The sequence below is a fragment of the Pristis pectinata genome, chromosome 7 (assembly GCF_009764475.1).
Source record: "Pristis pectinata isolate sPriPec2 chromosome 7, sPriPec2.1.pri, whole genome shotgun sequence".
NCBI lineage: Eukaryota > Metazoa > Chordata > Chondrichthyes > Rhinopristiformes > Pristidae > Pristis > Pristis pectinata.
In genome coordinates this window covers 72,448,567-72,466,134 of record NC_067411.1, presented here as the reverse complement: position 1 = coordinate 72,466,134, position 17,568 = coordinate 72,448,567, and the positions used below count along the sequence as shown (strand labels likewise).

Here is a 17,568-nt window from a genome sequence, read left to right as displayed (position 1 = left end):
ATAAAGGAGTTGTGACTAAACCTGCAGTAAATTATCCCCCCCCCCAAAACAGGGTAATTTTGCCAGAAGAATACTGTGAGTAGAGGATAATAGTGTACAATCTATGGACATAAATTCAATCTCAACCCCTTAGAACACTGTGGTCACCAGATTTGATTGGCAGGGAAATTTCACAATAATCCCCACTCTGTGAATACTGTTGCTACTCTATATAGCCATATAAACAGTCATGACCTATAAATATTAACATAGGTTTATGCCAAAAGTTTATTCAGTTACTTGAGTGCTGGGAGAAGGACAAAGTAAGCATAAAATCATTTCCTTTTAGGAACTGCGTCTTAGACTTTACCACTTTGATGATATGTTTCAATTGACTTTGATATTAACAGGTTGGAGTTCATTTTTATTTGTATTTAAGTATTATAGACAGTTATGCAAATCCCAAAACACGACGGGTATCTTTGCTCTCAACCCGATCCGCCTCTCCACCTGTTCACACAGCAAAAACCATAGACAAAAAGTCGCTTCATCCTGATCGTCCCTCAGCTCAGTATCAAGCCTGTGTCCATTCACGTGTTAGGCTGCCTTCTTTCACCCCTGCAGCATTTGTCTCTGTTTTGTCCACTTGCTTCTTGACCTACACAGAATTCTGCTTGCTGTACCTGCTTTGTCAGAAATTCATTAGTTCCCTGTACCACCAGATGTCTAATTCAAAATCCTCAGCCTCACCTGCCTTACGCTTGAAAACTCCATCTCTGCTGCTCCAGTCCCTGCATAAGCAATTTGATCATCATCCTCCACATCTGAAGAATCAAATATTGTGGATTAAAGCTAAATTATGTACCTTTTGATATGGCTGTCTTCTTAAATTTTTGACATAACTTGTCATTCAAGTTTGTACTTCTGCCTGTCTCTCATCTTGATTGGTTAACTTAATAACTATTTCTACAGCTGAGAATCAAGCATGTTGTTTCAGCACTTGATATTGCCAGTTTGATTCTTTATATCACATATTGGTATTGGGAGACATTGAATAGAGGTCAGTTTTTGAACTTTGTTTTGGGATTAAATTTGCAGAATGAGGCAATTTTTTTCATTTTCCATTTGTGATGGAGATAGCTCCCCCGAGGATGATGCCACCTTTCATGCAGTCTGGGCTGTTACAAGTGAAAACAAAAGAATGTCATCAAACTGGTGAATGAATTTCATTAAATCTCCTGACTAGAAAAGGAATGGCAACCATCAACAGTGGATCATGTGGATGAGTGGCTGCTTTCCAAACAGCAGATAAAATAATTCCTTCAAAACGTAACTATCTATATCAGGCAGCATGACTTCTGGGGGATCACAGCCCTTGCTCATTTTGATACTTTGCAGCTGCTACACTTGAAAGTAAAGCAAACAAAGCACAGGTTCCTCACAGATACCAATATCACGTTTGGAGTCTATTACTGGAATCTTAAAGCATTGCTTCTGACGGTTCAATGGATTGGATTGGAATACCTTACGTTCTGACAATGTTTCCAACAAAATCAAAATTTTCCTTGTGCTCTGCCGTTTTTCAACTTCAGGAAGCCTAACCACGAATGAACAGATCAGATTGCAGCTTATGCCAAAATATAGCATGAATGAGTCTGTTGGCAGAAATATTGCTGAGGAGGTGCAGATCATCATGGGGGAGGAGGATGGAAATAGACAGTGGTATTGCTGGTATGAATGTGTGGATCAAAGCTCATCTCATTGTCATAGAGAATTGGAGAATCGTTATGCCACTCAGCCCATTGAATCTCTGCCAGCCTGCTATGTCGAGCAGCCCAGTCAGTTCCACATCCTGCTCTGTCCTGGAAGCCTGCAAGTTTAGTTCCCTCAAGTGGTTATCCAATTTTCTGTTGAAATCATTAATTGTTTCTGCTTCCATCTCCCTTTTAGGCTGAGTTCCAGATTATTGTGACTTCCTCACATTCTTCCATGCTCATCCTTGATCCACTCCTCCCCTGCTGGTTCAACCCACCTCCTTCCCACCCTCCCCCCCTTCCTCACCAATGTATTTCTTTCCCAAAGCTTTAAATCTGTGTCACCTTGTCTTTGTACTAATAGTTAATGGGTACAACCATAATTTTGTACTCAATTAAAATCTCCTTTCATTCCCCCTTGCTCCAAGGAGAACCACAGCTTTTCTAAACTAACCTTGCAGTTAAAATTCCTCATATCTCATCCCTGGAACCATTCTGATAAACCTTCTCTGTACCCTCTCAAGGACCTACAGATCGATGCAATGTGGCTTAATCAGTACTTTACAAAGTTTCACTATGGCTTCTCCTGTTGTACTCTATTTCTCTATTAATGAAACCTAAGTCCATATATACTTTACAAATAACTCTCAATATGTCCTGCCAACTTCAAAGGTACGTACACAAGAGCCCGCCAAACCGTTCTGTTCTATATTGCCTCTCCTCATCCCTGATACCAAAATGCATAATTTTCTACTTCCCTGTATTAGATTCCAACTACCCCTTTTCTGCTAGTCTGTCTGTGTCCTCTTGCAAATGGTTGGTATCACACATGCAATATTGGTATCATTTGCAAATTTTGAAGTTTCTCTGTTTTCCAGTATTCAAGTTTCATATTATTTCTCATTTTCTTCCGACATAGAAGGAGCCCATTCACCCCATCGTCTCTGCAGACCCTAAGAGCAATCCCATTAGTCCTCCACTCTCCCACTTCTCTACAAACTGTTTTCTCTCATGTGCCCATTAATACCCCCTGATTCTCCCACCAGCTGCTACACTAGGGATAACTTGCCAATTAACCAAACAGCCAGCATGTCTTTGGAACGCGGGAGGAAATTGGAGGACATCTAATCCTACCAGTTAAACTCACTAACCTATAATTACTAGGTCTGTGCTTATACTCTTTCTTGAGCAAGAATGTCACATAAACCACTTTCCAATCCTGTGGAACCTCTCTATCTAGGAACATTAGAATTATGGTAAGCCCTTATCCTATCTGAGAAGAGTGGCCAACTTTTTCAGAGCATCTTGCCTATCTGTCTTCATCCTCCCCTTTACTACCATCTCAACTCCTACCAATATTTTCAGCAACCCCTCCTGTAGTAATATCAAGTATTCTACCCCTACCCTATTATCATCTTTATACCTAATAAGCCCCATCTTGCATTTTATCATGTGGTTGCCGTTTACATGCCAGCAAATATCAATGGAAGTGAGAAGAGTGATATAATTGTAGCACTAGTAAAAAGCATCTAACGCAAATGGATGGCACAATGATGCAGCTAGCACAAATCCGGTGACCCAATTTCAATCCTGTCTGTGTGAAGTTTGCTGTCTGTGACTATGTGGTTTCGTTCAGGTGCTCCAGTTTCCTCCCACATCAGTTTGAGAGATTAATTGCCCCTTGTGTGTAGATAAGTGATAAAATATGGGAGGAAATTGATGGGAATGTGGGGAGAATAAAATGGATTAGTGTAGGATTAGTATAAAAATTGGGGCTTGGTGGTTAGCATTGTAGGCTGAAGGGCCTGTTTCTGTGCTGTATCTATCTATAACAAATATGTAAATCTGGGCCAGCCAGAAATGGTGCAAGTTTAAAAGAAGTATTGCATATTACTGCAGATTTTGGATTTGTGAATGAATGCACACTAAATATTTGGGATAGGAAAAAATGCTAAACAGTTCCTAAAGTTAGGCATGATGGTACGTTATTTTTAGCTTTCAACTCTGTTTCTGCGGGGGTGTGTACACAGTACGCTGTGTGTCTAGATTCCTATTTATACAACAGATTCCTGAGGTTATTCTCTCCAGCCTTGGATATGTCATATGAGTTGAGGGCCATGCAGTGCAAGTTAAATATTTCGATTCATTGTGAAACTTTGGGTAATAATTTTGACCCAAGGCCAGCATGTACTTCAGTTGATCACAATGGCTAGTATCAGAAATAACCATTTTATTCTACAGAAATAACCTTTTTGTATATATAAATGTCTTGTTGTGCGTGGCATGTAATCATGTGAGTGAACTTCTAATTGTGAGATAGCCAACAGAAAACTGTACTTACCATGTATGGCACTGCATCACAAACCAGATTGTGATAAAATCAATTGCTAAATTATATCCGCCAACCAAAAACTGTGGATCTTATGAATCTGAAATGAAAACAGAAAATGCTGGAAGTATTCTGCAGGTAAAGTAGCTTCTGTGGAGAGAGGAATGATAAGTTTTTCAAGTTGATGACCTTTAATCAGAGCTAAGAAAAGTTAGAAATCAAATATGATAAAATAGACTGTTGTTTACTTGTCATTCTTCTTTTTAGACAGTCCCCTGATTCTAGGATGATTTGCTTCCCCAGAGCAGAAGGTGCTTGGACATGATTTTCTTACTGTTAGGAGCAGACATTATGGGAAAGTTTAATAGGGAAGAGGGCAAATTACGATGGTATTAGGCAGGAACTTGGGAGTGTAAATTGGGAACAGATGTTCTCTGGTAAATGCACCGCAGAAATATGAAGATTGTGTACAGACCACTTACATGGGGTTCTAGATAGGTTTGTTCCACTGAGACGAGGAAAGGATAGCAGGGTGAAGGAACCATGGTTAACAAGAGAGGTGGAAGGTTTAGTCAAGAGGAAGAAGGAAGCATATTCAAGATTTAGGAAGCAAAAATCAGACAGCGCTCTTGAGAATTATAAGGTAGCCGGGAAAGAGCTTAAGAAGGAACTTAAGAGAGCTAGAAGGGGATATGAGAAGGCCTTGGCAAGTAGGATTAAGGAAAACCCTCAGGCGTTCTACACGTATGTGACAAACAAGAGGGTGACTAGGATGAGGGTAGGACTGCTCAGGGATAAGGAGGGAAAATTGTGTCTGGAGGTAGGGGAGGAACTGAATGAATATTTTGCTTCAGTGTTCAACAGTGAGAGAGATTTAGACAAATGTGAGGTTAGTGTAGAACAGGCAAATGTGTTGGAGCATGTCGAAGTTAAGGAAGAAGCAGTGTTGGAGCTACTAAAAAGCGTTAGGATAGATAAGTCCCTGGAGTCGGACGGGATATACCCCAGGTTACTATGGGAAGCGGGCGAAGAGATTGCTGGGGTGTTAATGATGATGTTTGAGTCCTTTCTGGCTACAAGAGTGGTACTGGAGGATTGGAGGATGGTAAATGTTGTTCCATTGTTCAAGAAAGATGAAAGGGATAATCCTGGTGTTACAGACTCGGTGAAAGTCCCTTTAAGATAGAGAGTGTGTGTGTGTGTGTGTGTGTGTGGGGCGTGCTTACATCAATAGAAAATAAAGGATGTAATGACGTTGTTGAAGAAGTCAGAAGAGAAGAGAGAGGGAGAAGGGAGAGAGACACCAGTCTGCTAGTTTCTCTATCGATGGATGAGAAACAATAACTGTGTCTGCCACTGAAATCCATGTATGGAAATTGGTAGTAATCTGGTGGAGTTCACTTTGTTGCTGACCTGTAGAAGGAAACAGGTATTTGTGTGTGGACGACCACAATTCGGATGCTTTTCGGGGTGAGGAAGTCACTACCAAGTCAACACTGAGGTGTTGTTTGGGTTCCATCGTGGAACATTTGGACTTCGTAATTACTCTATGTTTCTCTACATCTACGTCTTATCTTCAGACAACGGTGGTTGTTGAAGAAGCCTTTGCTCATGTTTCACCTTATGGCTTGTGGAACTGAACTTTAAGAACCATTCCTGAACTTGGAGTTTGGGACTTTTCCACACACACACGAAGAGTTTAGTTTTGGGGTTAATGTTCAAGGTTTAACATTTTTGAATTTCTAACATACTAACATTTTTACTTCTATTTTTTTGTATTATTATAAGTAGTGATTAATAAAATAGTTTTTAACACTGAATCATGACTCAGTGTGTTTCTTTTGTTGCTGGTTCGTAACACTGGGAATTATAGACCAGTGAGGCTTACATCAGCAGTGGGAAAACTATTGGAGTAGATTCTGAGGGACAAGATCTATGAGCATTTGGAGAAGTATAGTCTTATTAGGGATGGTCAACATGGCTTTGTGAAGGGCAGGTTGTGCCTCACGAGCCTAATATGGTTTTTTGATGAAGGTAGTGGCAAGATTGATGAAGGTAGTGCGGTGGATTTTAGCTAGGCATTTGACAAGGTTCCCCATGGTAGGCTCATCTAGAAAGTCTTGAGGTATAGAAAATTGACTGTGTGGATTCAGAATTGGCTTGTCCACAGAAGGCAGAGGGTGGTTGTTGAAGGGGAGTATTCAACCTGGAGGTTTATGACTAGGGGTGTTCCACAGGGATCTATTCTTTGATCCCTTGTGATTTTGTGATTTTTAGAAATGACTTGGATGAAGAAGTGGAAGGGTGGATTGGTAAGTCTGCAGATGACACGAAGGTGTAGTAAATAGTGCAAAAGGTCATCGTAGGTTACAACAGGATATAGACAGGATGCAGAGCTGGGCGGAGAAATGGCAGATGGAGTTCATTCCAGAGAAGTGTGAAGTAATACACTTTGGAACATCGAACTTGAAGGCAGAGTACATGGTTAATGGCAGGATTCTTAGCAGTGTGGAGGAATAGAGAGATCTTGGGGTCCAAGTACAACTTGCCACACAAGTTGATAGGGTGGTTAAGAAGGCGTATGGTGTGCTGGCCTTCATTAGCTAGGGGATTGAAGTCAAGAGTTGAGAGGACTCTGGTTAGACCACGCTTGGAATATTGTGTTCAATTCTGGTCAACACATCATAGGAAGGATGTGGAAGCTTTGGAGAGGGTGCAGAGGAGATTTACAAAGATGCTGCCTGGATTGGAGAACATTTCTTATGAGGACAGGTTGAGTGAGTTGGGGCTTTTCTTTTTGGAGCGACGGAGGATGAAAGGCAACTTAATAGAAGTATATAAGATTATGAGAGGCATAGACAGAGTGGACAGCCAGCATCTTTTCCCCAGGGCAGTAATGGCCAATGCTAGAGGTCTCCTGTTTAAGGTGCATGGAGGAAAGTTCAGGGGAGATGTCAGAGGTAGGTTTTCTACACAGAGAGCGGTAGGTGCCTGGAATGCACTGCCAGGGGTGGTGGTAGGGGCTGATACGATAGGGTCATTTAAGAGACTCTGAGATAGGCACATTAGATGAAAGAAAAATAGAGGGTTATGGGAGGTGAAGTAGAGAGGGTGATGAATTGAATGTTGATAAGGTTTATATAGGTCGGCACAACATCATGGGCTGAAGGGCCTGTACTGTGTTCCATGTCCTATACCGTGGCACACCAGCTACCTCACAGCCTTGATAGGACAAAGTCTAGATCCAGTGGCTAGGAAGTTCAAGGTGATTGGAAACCAGGCTTTGTTGCTCACATATAGGCCTATCTATTCATGCTCTGCCCACACCCAGTCACAATCTGTTCACACATGCGGGTGGATGCCAACACATGTGATATTGCCCACACCCTCTTCCACCATCCGCCTCTCTTTCCTCATTCCCCCAATACTCTCCTTCCCTTTGTCTCTCTTCTTCCCTGCTTTCTCTCCCCCCCACAACTCCCCCTTCCAGATACTGTAGCCTATATTCCCACTACAACTGCAGTACCTCATGCACATTAAGACAATCCGTTTTTACAAGAATTTGCAAAGACGAACATTTTTAACTATGAGGAAAAATTGCATATGCTAGGGTTGTTTTCTGTGGAACAGAGGAAGTTCAGGTAATTGGAGACAAGGCTGTGCTTAATAAGGGACATAAATAGAGTAAGTATGAGGGGATTAGATGGAATAAATAGGAAGCATCTATTCCCCTTTGCAGTGAGGTAAAAAAACAGGAGGCATAGATTTAAAGTGGAAAGATTAGAGAGGAGATGAGGAAAACTGTTTTAACTTGGAGGGTGGTGGGTTCTGGAAGTCACTGGTGAAAGGTTGGCAGGGCAGAAAGTTTTGGCATATTTCAATCATAGTTGGATTGTACTTGAAGTGCCATGACCAATAGGGAAACAGACCTGGTGTTGGAAAGTGGGATTAGGCTGGTAGGACTTTTTCGACCAACATAGACACAGAAGTTAAGTTGCCACTTACGGATTGATATTGTCCCCTTTAACTCCGTCCTTTTCGCTCCTAAATTACTTCGGCTGTGTCCACAGATTCCAACAAGATTAAGCATGCTTTAGGATCTCACCTGAATGGCAGTTCATCAGGCATGAGCTGAGACAGTGAGGGAATGTTACAATATTCACAAGCCCAAGTTCCCCACAGTTTGCACTGTGGGGGAATTTGGGCTTGTGGTGGTTTATGGTGATCAAGAGTGGAACCCTGGCTAATTTTCTGCTCCTTAGGCTAGGAGTATTGAGACAGTAGTTCTGGTACCTATCCTACCACCTTCAGCATGGCTGAAATCGGTAACTCAGTATAGACATGGAATCAAAGATGGTACCAAGAAACGTCTATAGTTGTTGTGAACCATATTTTTCTTTAACAAAAAAACCCAGAAATTTCGCATTAAACGTATTCAGGGGGCACTTGTATGAAGACATTCTTAACAATGCATCATTAAACCCATACTCTGAGTCATTTCAGGGGCAGAGCAGCGGACATTGTGAAAGCCTTCTTCATTTTCCTAGTAATGTTATATCTTTTAGCTTTTCATGATACTACCTCCAACTTGGAGTTAAGTAGGTGTTTCTGCAAACTCTGGGTTTGCATTGTTCTATCTCCTACCTAGCACCCTTCCTTGTCCTCACTGAAGGACTGTCCACAAAAGTGTTTAAGCTAAACAACTGACAGTTATCTCATGTGGCCCTGATTTTTGAGACATCCACAGCTTCCCTCTTTCTATCCTATCTATGATCTTGTACACCTCTATCAGGGCAACTGTCTGAGACTGAACCAGATTGTTCTTTACCATTGGTCTTTCACCCTGAGGAAGGTTCACTAATCCCATCCTCTCCATCTTCAAGATCACTTATCTCCATTGCCGTGACATTGCCCGACTTTAACTCTCATCTTCTTGTTGCTTCTGTACTTGATTATTTCCAATGGTGTCCGGGTGATCTCGTCTAATGCCATCTTAAGCTCATTGTCCTGACTTTCACAAAATCTTATTTGCCCATAAACACCATGCTTGCTGACTCTTACCTGAGAAATCTTGGAGGATTGGAAGGGTTCGTTGAGCCATAGCCAATAATCAATTTACAACACAAGGAGGCTTTTCAGTCCATTCTCTTCTTATAAAACCTAAGTAATGACACACTTTGAGTGTATTATCCACAGATTACAACACTATGAACTTCTTTTTACGTGTTACTCCAAACCTATTGTTTGAACTTGTCATCATTTCTCCTCAAGTTCATCTGACTTTGCAGTCTCTACTTTTCTACATATGATAGTAGATAATGAAAGTCTGTTACACCATTTCCACTGTTATTAGCAAACCTGTTACCACTTTTTTTTTTATCTTTAAGGTAGGAGTTACCTAGAAGAATGCGTGTCAGCATTTGATTAGCTTTTTTAATAGCAAAAGATTGGAACCAGTGTCTTCACAGGAGTTTTTGCTGGTGCTGAATTTAAACTAGAATGGCAGAGGAATGGGAACATGACTGGGAAGACTTAGGAGGATAGAAACAAGTAAGGAAACTAAAAGGCAAGGGTGGAGGACAGAGATGAAGAAAGAGAGATAATCAGTCATAATGCTAAGCTGACAAAGAATATGAAGTGCAAGCCTTAAGTATTGATAATAAGGTTGAAGAACTAGAAGTCATCCCCCAGTAACAAACAGATTCTGTTTTTACAGACGTCCATAAGTCGATTTTGTCTGTAAGTCGGAAAGTATACAAAAATCACTTGGCTATCATAACTCCATTGTATTGTAATGAATGGCATCAAAAGCACACAGGACTGATAAGAAAGAACAATTACTAAAAGTGGAGTAAGGGAGGAAACTAGTTCTGCTGTTTGTAGGAAAGGATATGTATATGCACGTGTGTTAGACTTCTGAATTTAATAATATTATGGGAGCTTGCTCGTATGTAAGGGTATCCATAAGTCAGGCATTGGTAACCTGAGGTCAGCCTGTAACTACACAAATAAATTTGAATAAGATACATATAATTGCAATTATGGAGATATGAGTGCTGTGTAACCAGGGATAGAAGCTAAACATTGAGAGGTGCAAGCAGCAGGAAATGTTAGTGAAGGTTGTAAATAGACTTCCAAATAAAAGAGTTGATGTAGGGAATGACATTAAACAGGACGTTGGAGACAAATCCAATGAGGGTACGACTATAATGTATCATCGCGGGGCACTTCAAACAGGCTAGCTCGAAGAAGTCTCTGACAAACTACCACCAACATGTCATCTGGGGAACCAGAGGAGCCAACACACTTGATTACGGCTACATCACCATTGAGAATGCTTACTGTGCCATCCCACACCCGCACTTAGGCAAGTCCGATCACAAGGCTGTACTTCTACTCCCAGCATATAGGCAGAGACTGAGGACCGCAACACCAGTGGTGTGGACCGCGAAGGTATGGTCAAGGGAGGTGGAGGAGCATTTACACGACTGCCTGGATGCAGGTGGAGCTGGTGATTAAGACGGCAAATAGTGTGCTTGCCTTCATAGCAAAAGGATTTGCGTATAGGAGCAAGGATCTCTTGCTGCAAATGTACAGACCTTTGGTGAGACCATATCTTGAGTAGTGTGTGCACTTTTGGTCATCTCATTTGAAGAAGGATGTTCTTGCTGTGGAGGCAGTTCTATAAAGGTTAATCAAACTGATTTCTGGGATGACAGAACTGACATATAGAGCGATTGGATCAATTAGGCTTGTCACGAGAGTTTGGAAGAATGAGAGGGGATTTCAAAGAAGTCTACAAAATTCTAACAGAATTGGACAATTAAATGCAGGAAGGATGGTTCCAATGGCCGGGGTGTCAAGGAACTTGGATCACAGTCTTAGGATAAGGAGTAAGCCATTTAAGACTGAGATGAGGAGAAAACAAGTTAATCAAGGTGGAAGAAGGAAATGGGTAGAAGAAAGTGAACTTCTCTGATAGAGTTAGGGAGATAAACTAGGGATAAGTTAAGCTTCCTTGGTTGTATAATTTGTTGCTAATGAGGCCAGAGGCAAAAAGAGAAGGATGGTAGGCAGAAATGGTTCCTAAATAGACAGGAAGAAAGAGAATGTTATCTAAAGTTGGAGAATTTGATGTTGAGTCCCGAAGTCTGCAAAGTGCCCACACAGATGAGGTGTAGTTCCACAAGCTTGCATTGGGTCTCATTGTGACAGTGCAGAACATCAGAGTGGGATCGGGAAATAAATTGGCAGGCAGCTGGAAGCTTAGGGTCATTCCTGCAGCCTGAGTGCAGGTGCTCTGCAAAGTGATCACCCAATCTGTGTTTCGCTTCTCCAGTGTAAAGGAGGCCACAATATGAACACCAAAATCAGTAGACCAGATAAGAATGTGTAAATAACTGCTTCATCTGGAAGGAATGTCTGAGTCCCTGAATTGTGGGAGGGGAAGAGGTAGCAGGATAGTTGCACCTCCTGCAATTGCTCAGGAAAGTGCCACATAAAAGGGAGCAGTCGGTGGGGATGGAAGAATGGGAGTGATCCCCTATTAAATGCCGAAAGGGGAGGGGTCAAATCTTGGAGATGGTGGAATTTGTGAAAGGTGATTTGTTAAATGCGGAGGCTGATGGCATGGACGGTAAGGACCAGGGGAGCTCAGTTCCTGTCCTGTCCATGAGAAGGAGTAAGAGCAGAATTGCGGGAAATTTATTTGTTCATGAGATGTGAATGTTGTGGGCAATGTCAGCATTTACTGTCTATCCCTTACTGCGCCTGAATTTCAATTATGCTGGTGGAACTGGAACTGCATACAAGTCATACTGGATAAGGATAGCAAAATATCCTTTCCTGAAAGATGTTAGTGAACCTGATTGTACTTTGGGATAATGCAGGAATGTCATGGTACCAATACTAGCTTTTTATTCCAGATTTATTTAACTACCTGAATTTCACTTTCCCAGCAGACTAGTTTGTAGCAGGATCAATATACTGGACCAGTAACTTAACCACCATGCTACAGTACCCCTACTTGAAAATAATGGGGAGAGGAGTTTCAGAACAATTGTCTTTGGCACTTTATGTCCTGATGCCGACATAATTGTGAGTCCCAATGCTGAAATGCTGAACTTGTAGCATGAGCATCCTGAAGATCATTGTGATATACAGGCCATACTTGGGACAATCCTCAATGCATCTATGATATCTGTGATCCAGTCAGAGGAGTTGCACTGCAGTCTGTCATATAATGTACTATTACTAGCAATTAGGATGAATCTGCTTTCAGCAGTGCTAACAGATGAATATTTATATCTATCATTAAATTTATTAAAACAAATTTAATTTAAATTTATTAAATTTAACTTTCTCTGAATAGAAATTAATGGAACCCCTTGTGTCAATTAATCATTCTGAGGAGATTTAATCGCAGGGGTTTGTTTTAAATGATAGGCTGGGGCTCTATATGGTTGGGAGTAGGTGGAATTTCAGTAGAAAGGGACAATTTTTTCTCATATTAGGAAAAGTAGTAAAAACATTAATTCAGTTTGTTATGAATTGAGATGCAACTATATTTGATGCAATCTTTTAATGATTTTTAAGTAAGCTATTTGTGAAATTACAAAAATATTGCATGGAACAATATGTGCACATATATAAGAGGAAACTTCCACGATTTTGAAGCAAGTTTTTAATAGTGTGTTTTTTTTTTAAAGCCCACACATCATTTTCCTATCGCAGTCTGTTTTATCTGGAGGAAACCATCTCTGTGGAGTTCGGCTGTGCCATGAAATAGCTCATGCCTGGTTTGGATTGGCTATTGGTGCTCGTGATTGGACGGAAGAGTGGATAAGTGAAGGCTTTGCTACTTATTTGGAGGATGTGTTTTGGGCAAATGCACAAAAGGTACAATTTTATTTTCCCTTGTGCTGTGCCACATAAGTGTACAGTGTCTGAAATTGGGCTTGGTGTATTGTAGTTCTGGTGGTAAGAGGTTTATTTAAAATGAATAACTTTTCTCTTGAAATAAAGGGGAGAAGAGTTTCAGAAAAAGATATAGAGTGCAACAATCGCCTCTTTGATCTTGAATCTAACACTGTTTAGTCTTGATGCCAAGATGCATGTGAATCCCAACACTGGATTGCTAGTCAGGTAGTCAAAGCTGCTGTTTATTTTTCTTACCTGCTTGGCATAGATTGTGTTGGGAGAAAAGGCCGAAAAATAAATGAGTGTAGTTTTATCTTTGAGATTGAGAGAAGCCTTCAGATTTGCTTTCCTGTTCTGCTAGCATTCTCTTCGATGCAGCTGCATCCAGATATTTTCTTCTAAGGGAATCATGTACTTGCATCTTCTGAGCCTTTTTCTGGTGTGGGATAGTTTATGTCCTTCCAACTGAAAGATTATTAAATACTTTGGCAAGCCAGAATCAGAATCAGGTTTATTACCACTGACATATGTCATGAAATTTGTTGTTTTGTGACAGCAGTACAGTGCAAGACATTAAAATTACAATAAGTTACAAAAATAAATAAATAGTGCAAAAGAGGAATAATGAGGTAGAGTTCGTGGGTTCATAAACCGTTCAGAAATCTGATGGTGGAGGGGAAGAAGCTGTTCCTGAAACATTGAGTATGACATAGTCCAGATAATATTGTAATGCCAACCACATATTGAGTGCATTGGAAGTGTAAATTTCAGCATCCCTTTGTGTGAAAAGTTGCAGCAGTGCTAAGGTATCCAAGTTAATAGATCAGCTAATAGATGAAAGAACTCCCATGTTCTTTGTGAAACTCAATCATAAGATACCAAGATTTATTGTAAATTGTCTATTTTCACAACTCTGGTGTGATTTTTTTTCTCTTTTCACTATTTGAATTTTATGCTCCAAGCTGTGACATGCTTTGAAATAACCTGAGGATGTGAAAAGGGTAATATAGATATGTTTATTCTTTACGTAAGACAGTGTGGACAATTAAAGAGGAAGGAAATTGAAAAATGTTCGAGCTTTCTGAGAAAACTATTTGTATTGGTGTATTTTAGAATCATTGCATTGTAGAATAGAGGTCATTTTTTTTCTATTGAATTTTCTATCTAATTAGTCCCACTCACCTGGCCTTTCCACAAAGCCCTGAAAATTTATCCAATTCCCTTTTGTAATTTATTGCTAAGTCTGCTTACACCACCTTTTCAGATGTCGTCTGCCAGATTCATTACTGGCTGTATAATTTTTTTGTGAAAAATCAATGTCCTCTGATTACTGACTCTTCTGTCACTGGAAACAATTTCTTCTTATTTACCCTATTGGACTTCATCATGATTTTGAACAGCTTTATCCAATCTCCTCTGATTTCCTTTAAGAAGAAATTGACCCGATTGTTCTAGTCTTTCCATATAACTGAAGTCCTATACTCCTGGTTATATTTTAAAAATGTCTGTAATGAATGAACCTTTCTTCATAACAGTGATGATTGTTATGCACAGCAGATGTCATTGTAACACTCGGCAAAAAACAAACTGCTGGAGGAACTGAGTGGGTCATACAGCATCTGTGGAAGCAAAGGAATGGTCGATGTTTCAGGTCGGGACCCTGCACCCAGGACTGAGCATGTAGAGAGAAGATAGCCAGTATAAAAAAGTGAAAGGAAGGGGTGAGACAGGGGGTCTGGTAGATGATAGGTGGAACCAGGTGAGGTGGGGGATGATGGGCAAACAGAGCCAGGTAGGGCAGGGGGAAGTGGAGGGTAAACACAGAGGCTGGATAGTGATGTGGAACCAGATAAGGAGAGGGATGATGGGCAGCTGGAGCCAGTTGGGGTGAGGGAGTGGGTGTTGAAAGACAGAGGCTGGTGAATGATAGGTGGAAACAGATAAGGAAAAAATAGGTGGATGGAGCCAGGTGGGGAGAGGGGAAGGGGAAGGTGGTGACGACTGGAAGGTGATGTGGAACCTGATAAAGAAGGGATGATGGGCAGATGAAACCAGATGGGGGAGGGGGTATAGGAAGGGTAGGCCAAGGGAGAAGAAACCCAGGTAGACAGGTGTGTGGGTGATGGGCAGATGGAACGGGGGGGGGGGGGTGGTGTTCAGGTGGTGGGGAAACAGAAAAGGTGAACAAAGGGTGAGAAAACCTAGACGGACTGATGGGAGTGGGGAAGAAACACAGGGGGTCCTGAAGAAGGGTCCTTACCTGAAACGTTGACCACCTGCTTTTCTCCATGGTTGCTGCCTGGCCTGCTGAGTTCCTCCAGCATCAGTGTGTTTTTCATCCAGATTCCAGCATCTGCAGTCCTTTGTTCCTCAGGGGGTGTGGGTTACCTGAAAGTGGAAAAATTTCATGTTTGTATCTGTAGGCTGCCTAAGTGGAATATGAGGTGGTGTTCATCTAGTTTGCCTAGATTAGTCACCCTCTCCCACCTGGTTCCATCTGCTCATCACCCACACACCTATCTGCCTGGGTTCCTTCTCTCTGGGCCTACCCTTCCTGTCCCATCTTCCCCCATCTGGTTCCATCTAATCATCATCCCTCCCTTATCCAGTTCCACTTACCACCTTCCAGCCTCCGTCTCCACCTTCCCCCTCCCCTCCGCCTATTTTTTTCCCTTATCTGTTTCCACTTCTCGCCCATCAACCTGTCTCTCAATTCCCTCCACCTGCTCCAACCCCAACCTGGCCCCATCACCCCTCCCTTATCCGGTTCTATTTATCACCATACATCCTCTGTCTCTACCTTTCCCCCTCCCCTTCCCCCATGTGGCTCCATCTGCCCACCATCCCCCACTTCATTTGGGTTCACCTATCACTTAGCAGCCCCTGTCTCACCCCTTCCTTTCACCACTTCCTTTCACCACTTTGTACTGGCTACCTTCCGTCTACATTTTAAGCCCTGATGCAGGGTCCTGACCTGAAATATCGACCATTTCTTTGCCTCCACAGATGCTGCTTGACCCACTGAGTTCCTCTAGCAGTTTGTTTTTGCTTCAGATTCCAGCATCTGCAGCTTCTTGTGTCTCCATTATAACATGTCATTTGTTGATGTCTGAAATCAGTACTGAGCTGAGATTTATGGCATTCAGTCTCTTCCAGTTTCCTTTTTCAATTCATTCTGGCAAGCCAAGGCTGTTCTTTTCCATTTTCCTTTTTCATTAATTCACTTTGTTAGGATTATCAATCAGAGACCCCATTATGAAATGTGGTTGATACACTGAAATAAAATACTGACAGATTTTCATGAGGGGTGGGGGGAATTCTAGTGTTTTATGAACAAAAGTAGAACATTTTGATCATTGCAGTTACACTAGTCATGAAATAGTAGAGATTATAGAAGAAAAGATTAGGTTTTGGAATTAATTTGCAAGACGTTTTCTTTGAAACAGAAAAGATAGAATTGTAAAATGAATGTTAAAGAACAGACAAAGGACATAAGTCATTACAAAATGAATTTGGATAGATTTATTTTGTGATCTGGGAAGAAATATGTTGTGATTAGTTTGCTCCTCTGACTGGTGCTTACATTTTCCACATATATTTGCCACTTCTGAGTTAACAACTTTTCATCATGAAAGCTGTTAGTTTAATCAAATTCATTGCAGCATTTTTCCCAAATATAATTTAATTTTGTAAAGGACACAAAATGTTATTTATGTGTCTTTGTCACATAGAAATATGCAAGACTGCAAAAGATTGTCACAATCTTTCAAACTACAGTGAATTCAAAATATAGAATAATCTATCTGATTGCCCCAGCTAACAGGTTCAAAAAAAGTCAATGACATTTTCTCTTGATGTGGCAACACCATCCAGTTTTGTCTCCATGGGCAGTCTATTCCAAGTATTTGCCTCACCTGTGTGTAGTCAATATAAATTATCTTCACCTTCCCATCCCTTTTGCCAGCATACCCTCCCCATGTAACCTCCAATACCTGGAAAAAAAGGAGAGTAGGTACACGAGAACAGGTTCACTTCCAGATTTCCTTTCAAATCCCACTTCAGTTGTTATGGGACAAATGTCCCTCTACCATCATTATTGCCTGGTGAAAATTTTAGAACTTCCTATGAATTGCTTGGTTAGATCACCAGCACACAGAGAGCATTAGTGAACAATGGCAACATCTGTGCCTCTTTAAAATCAAAGAGATTTAAACTATCAGAAATATAGAAAATAGAACAGTACAGCACTGGACAGGCCATTCGGCCCACGATGTTGTGCCGATCTTGATGCCAATTTATACTAAATATCCTCCTCCTGTGTATCAACCATACCCCTCCATTCCCTTCATACTCATGTGTCTATTTAAAAGCCTCTTAAACTCCATCAAACTGCCTGCTTCCACTACTACCCCTTGGTAACCTATTCCAGGCACCTACCACCCTCTGTGTAAAAAAAAACTTGCCCCTCACGTCGCCTTTAAACTCCCACCCCCACCCCTAACCTTAAAACATGTCCTCTGGTGTTTGATATTTCTACCCTGGGGAACAGATTCTGACTGTCTACTCTATCTATGCCTCTCATAATTT

General features: G+C 41.2%; 1 protein-coding gene across 8 annotated transcripts in view; it reads left to right on the top strand.

Annotated features, from left to right (window-relative positions):
* The window catches only part of aopep (aminopeptidase O (putative)), a 175,007-nt gene that overhangs the window by 53,654 nt on the left and 103,785 nt on the right, over positions 1–17,568 (top strand). For all 8 annotated transcript variants that reach the window (XR_007956689.1, XM_052020423.1, XM_052020422.1 and 5 more), the window contains exon 6: positions 12,771–12,960. Coding sequence is in view for 7 of the 8 variants with exons in the window: in XM_052020423.1 (XP_051876383.1) it covers positions 12,771–12,960 (190 nt within the window). In the remaining variant the exon portion in view is untranslated. The remainder of the gene's footprint in view (positions 1–12,770; positions 12,961–17,568) is intronic.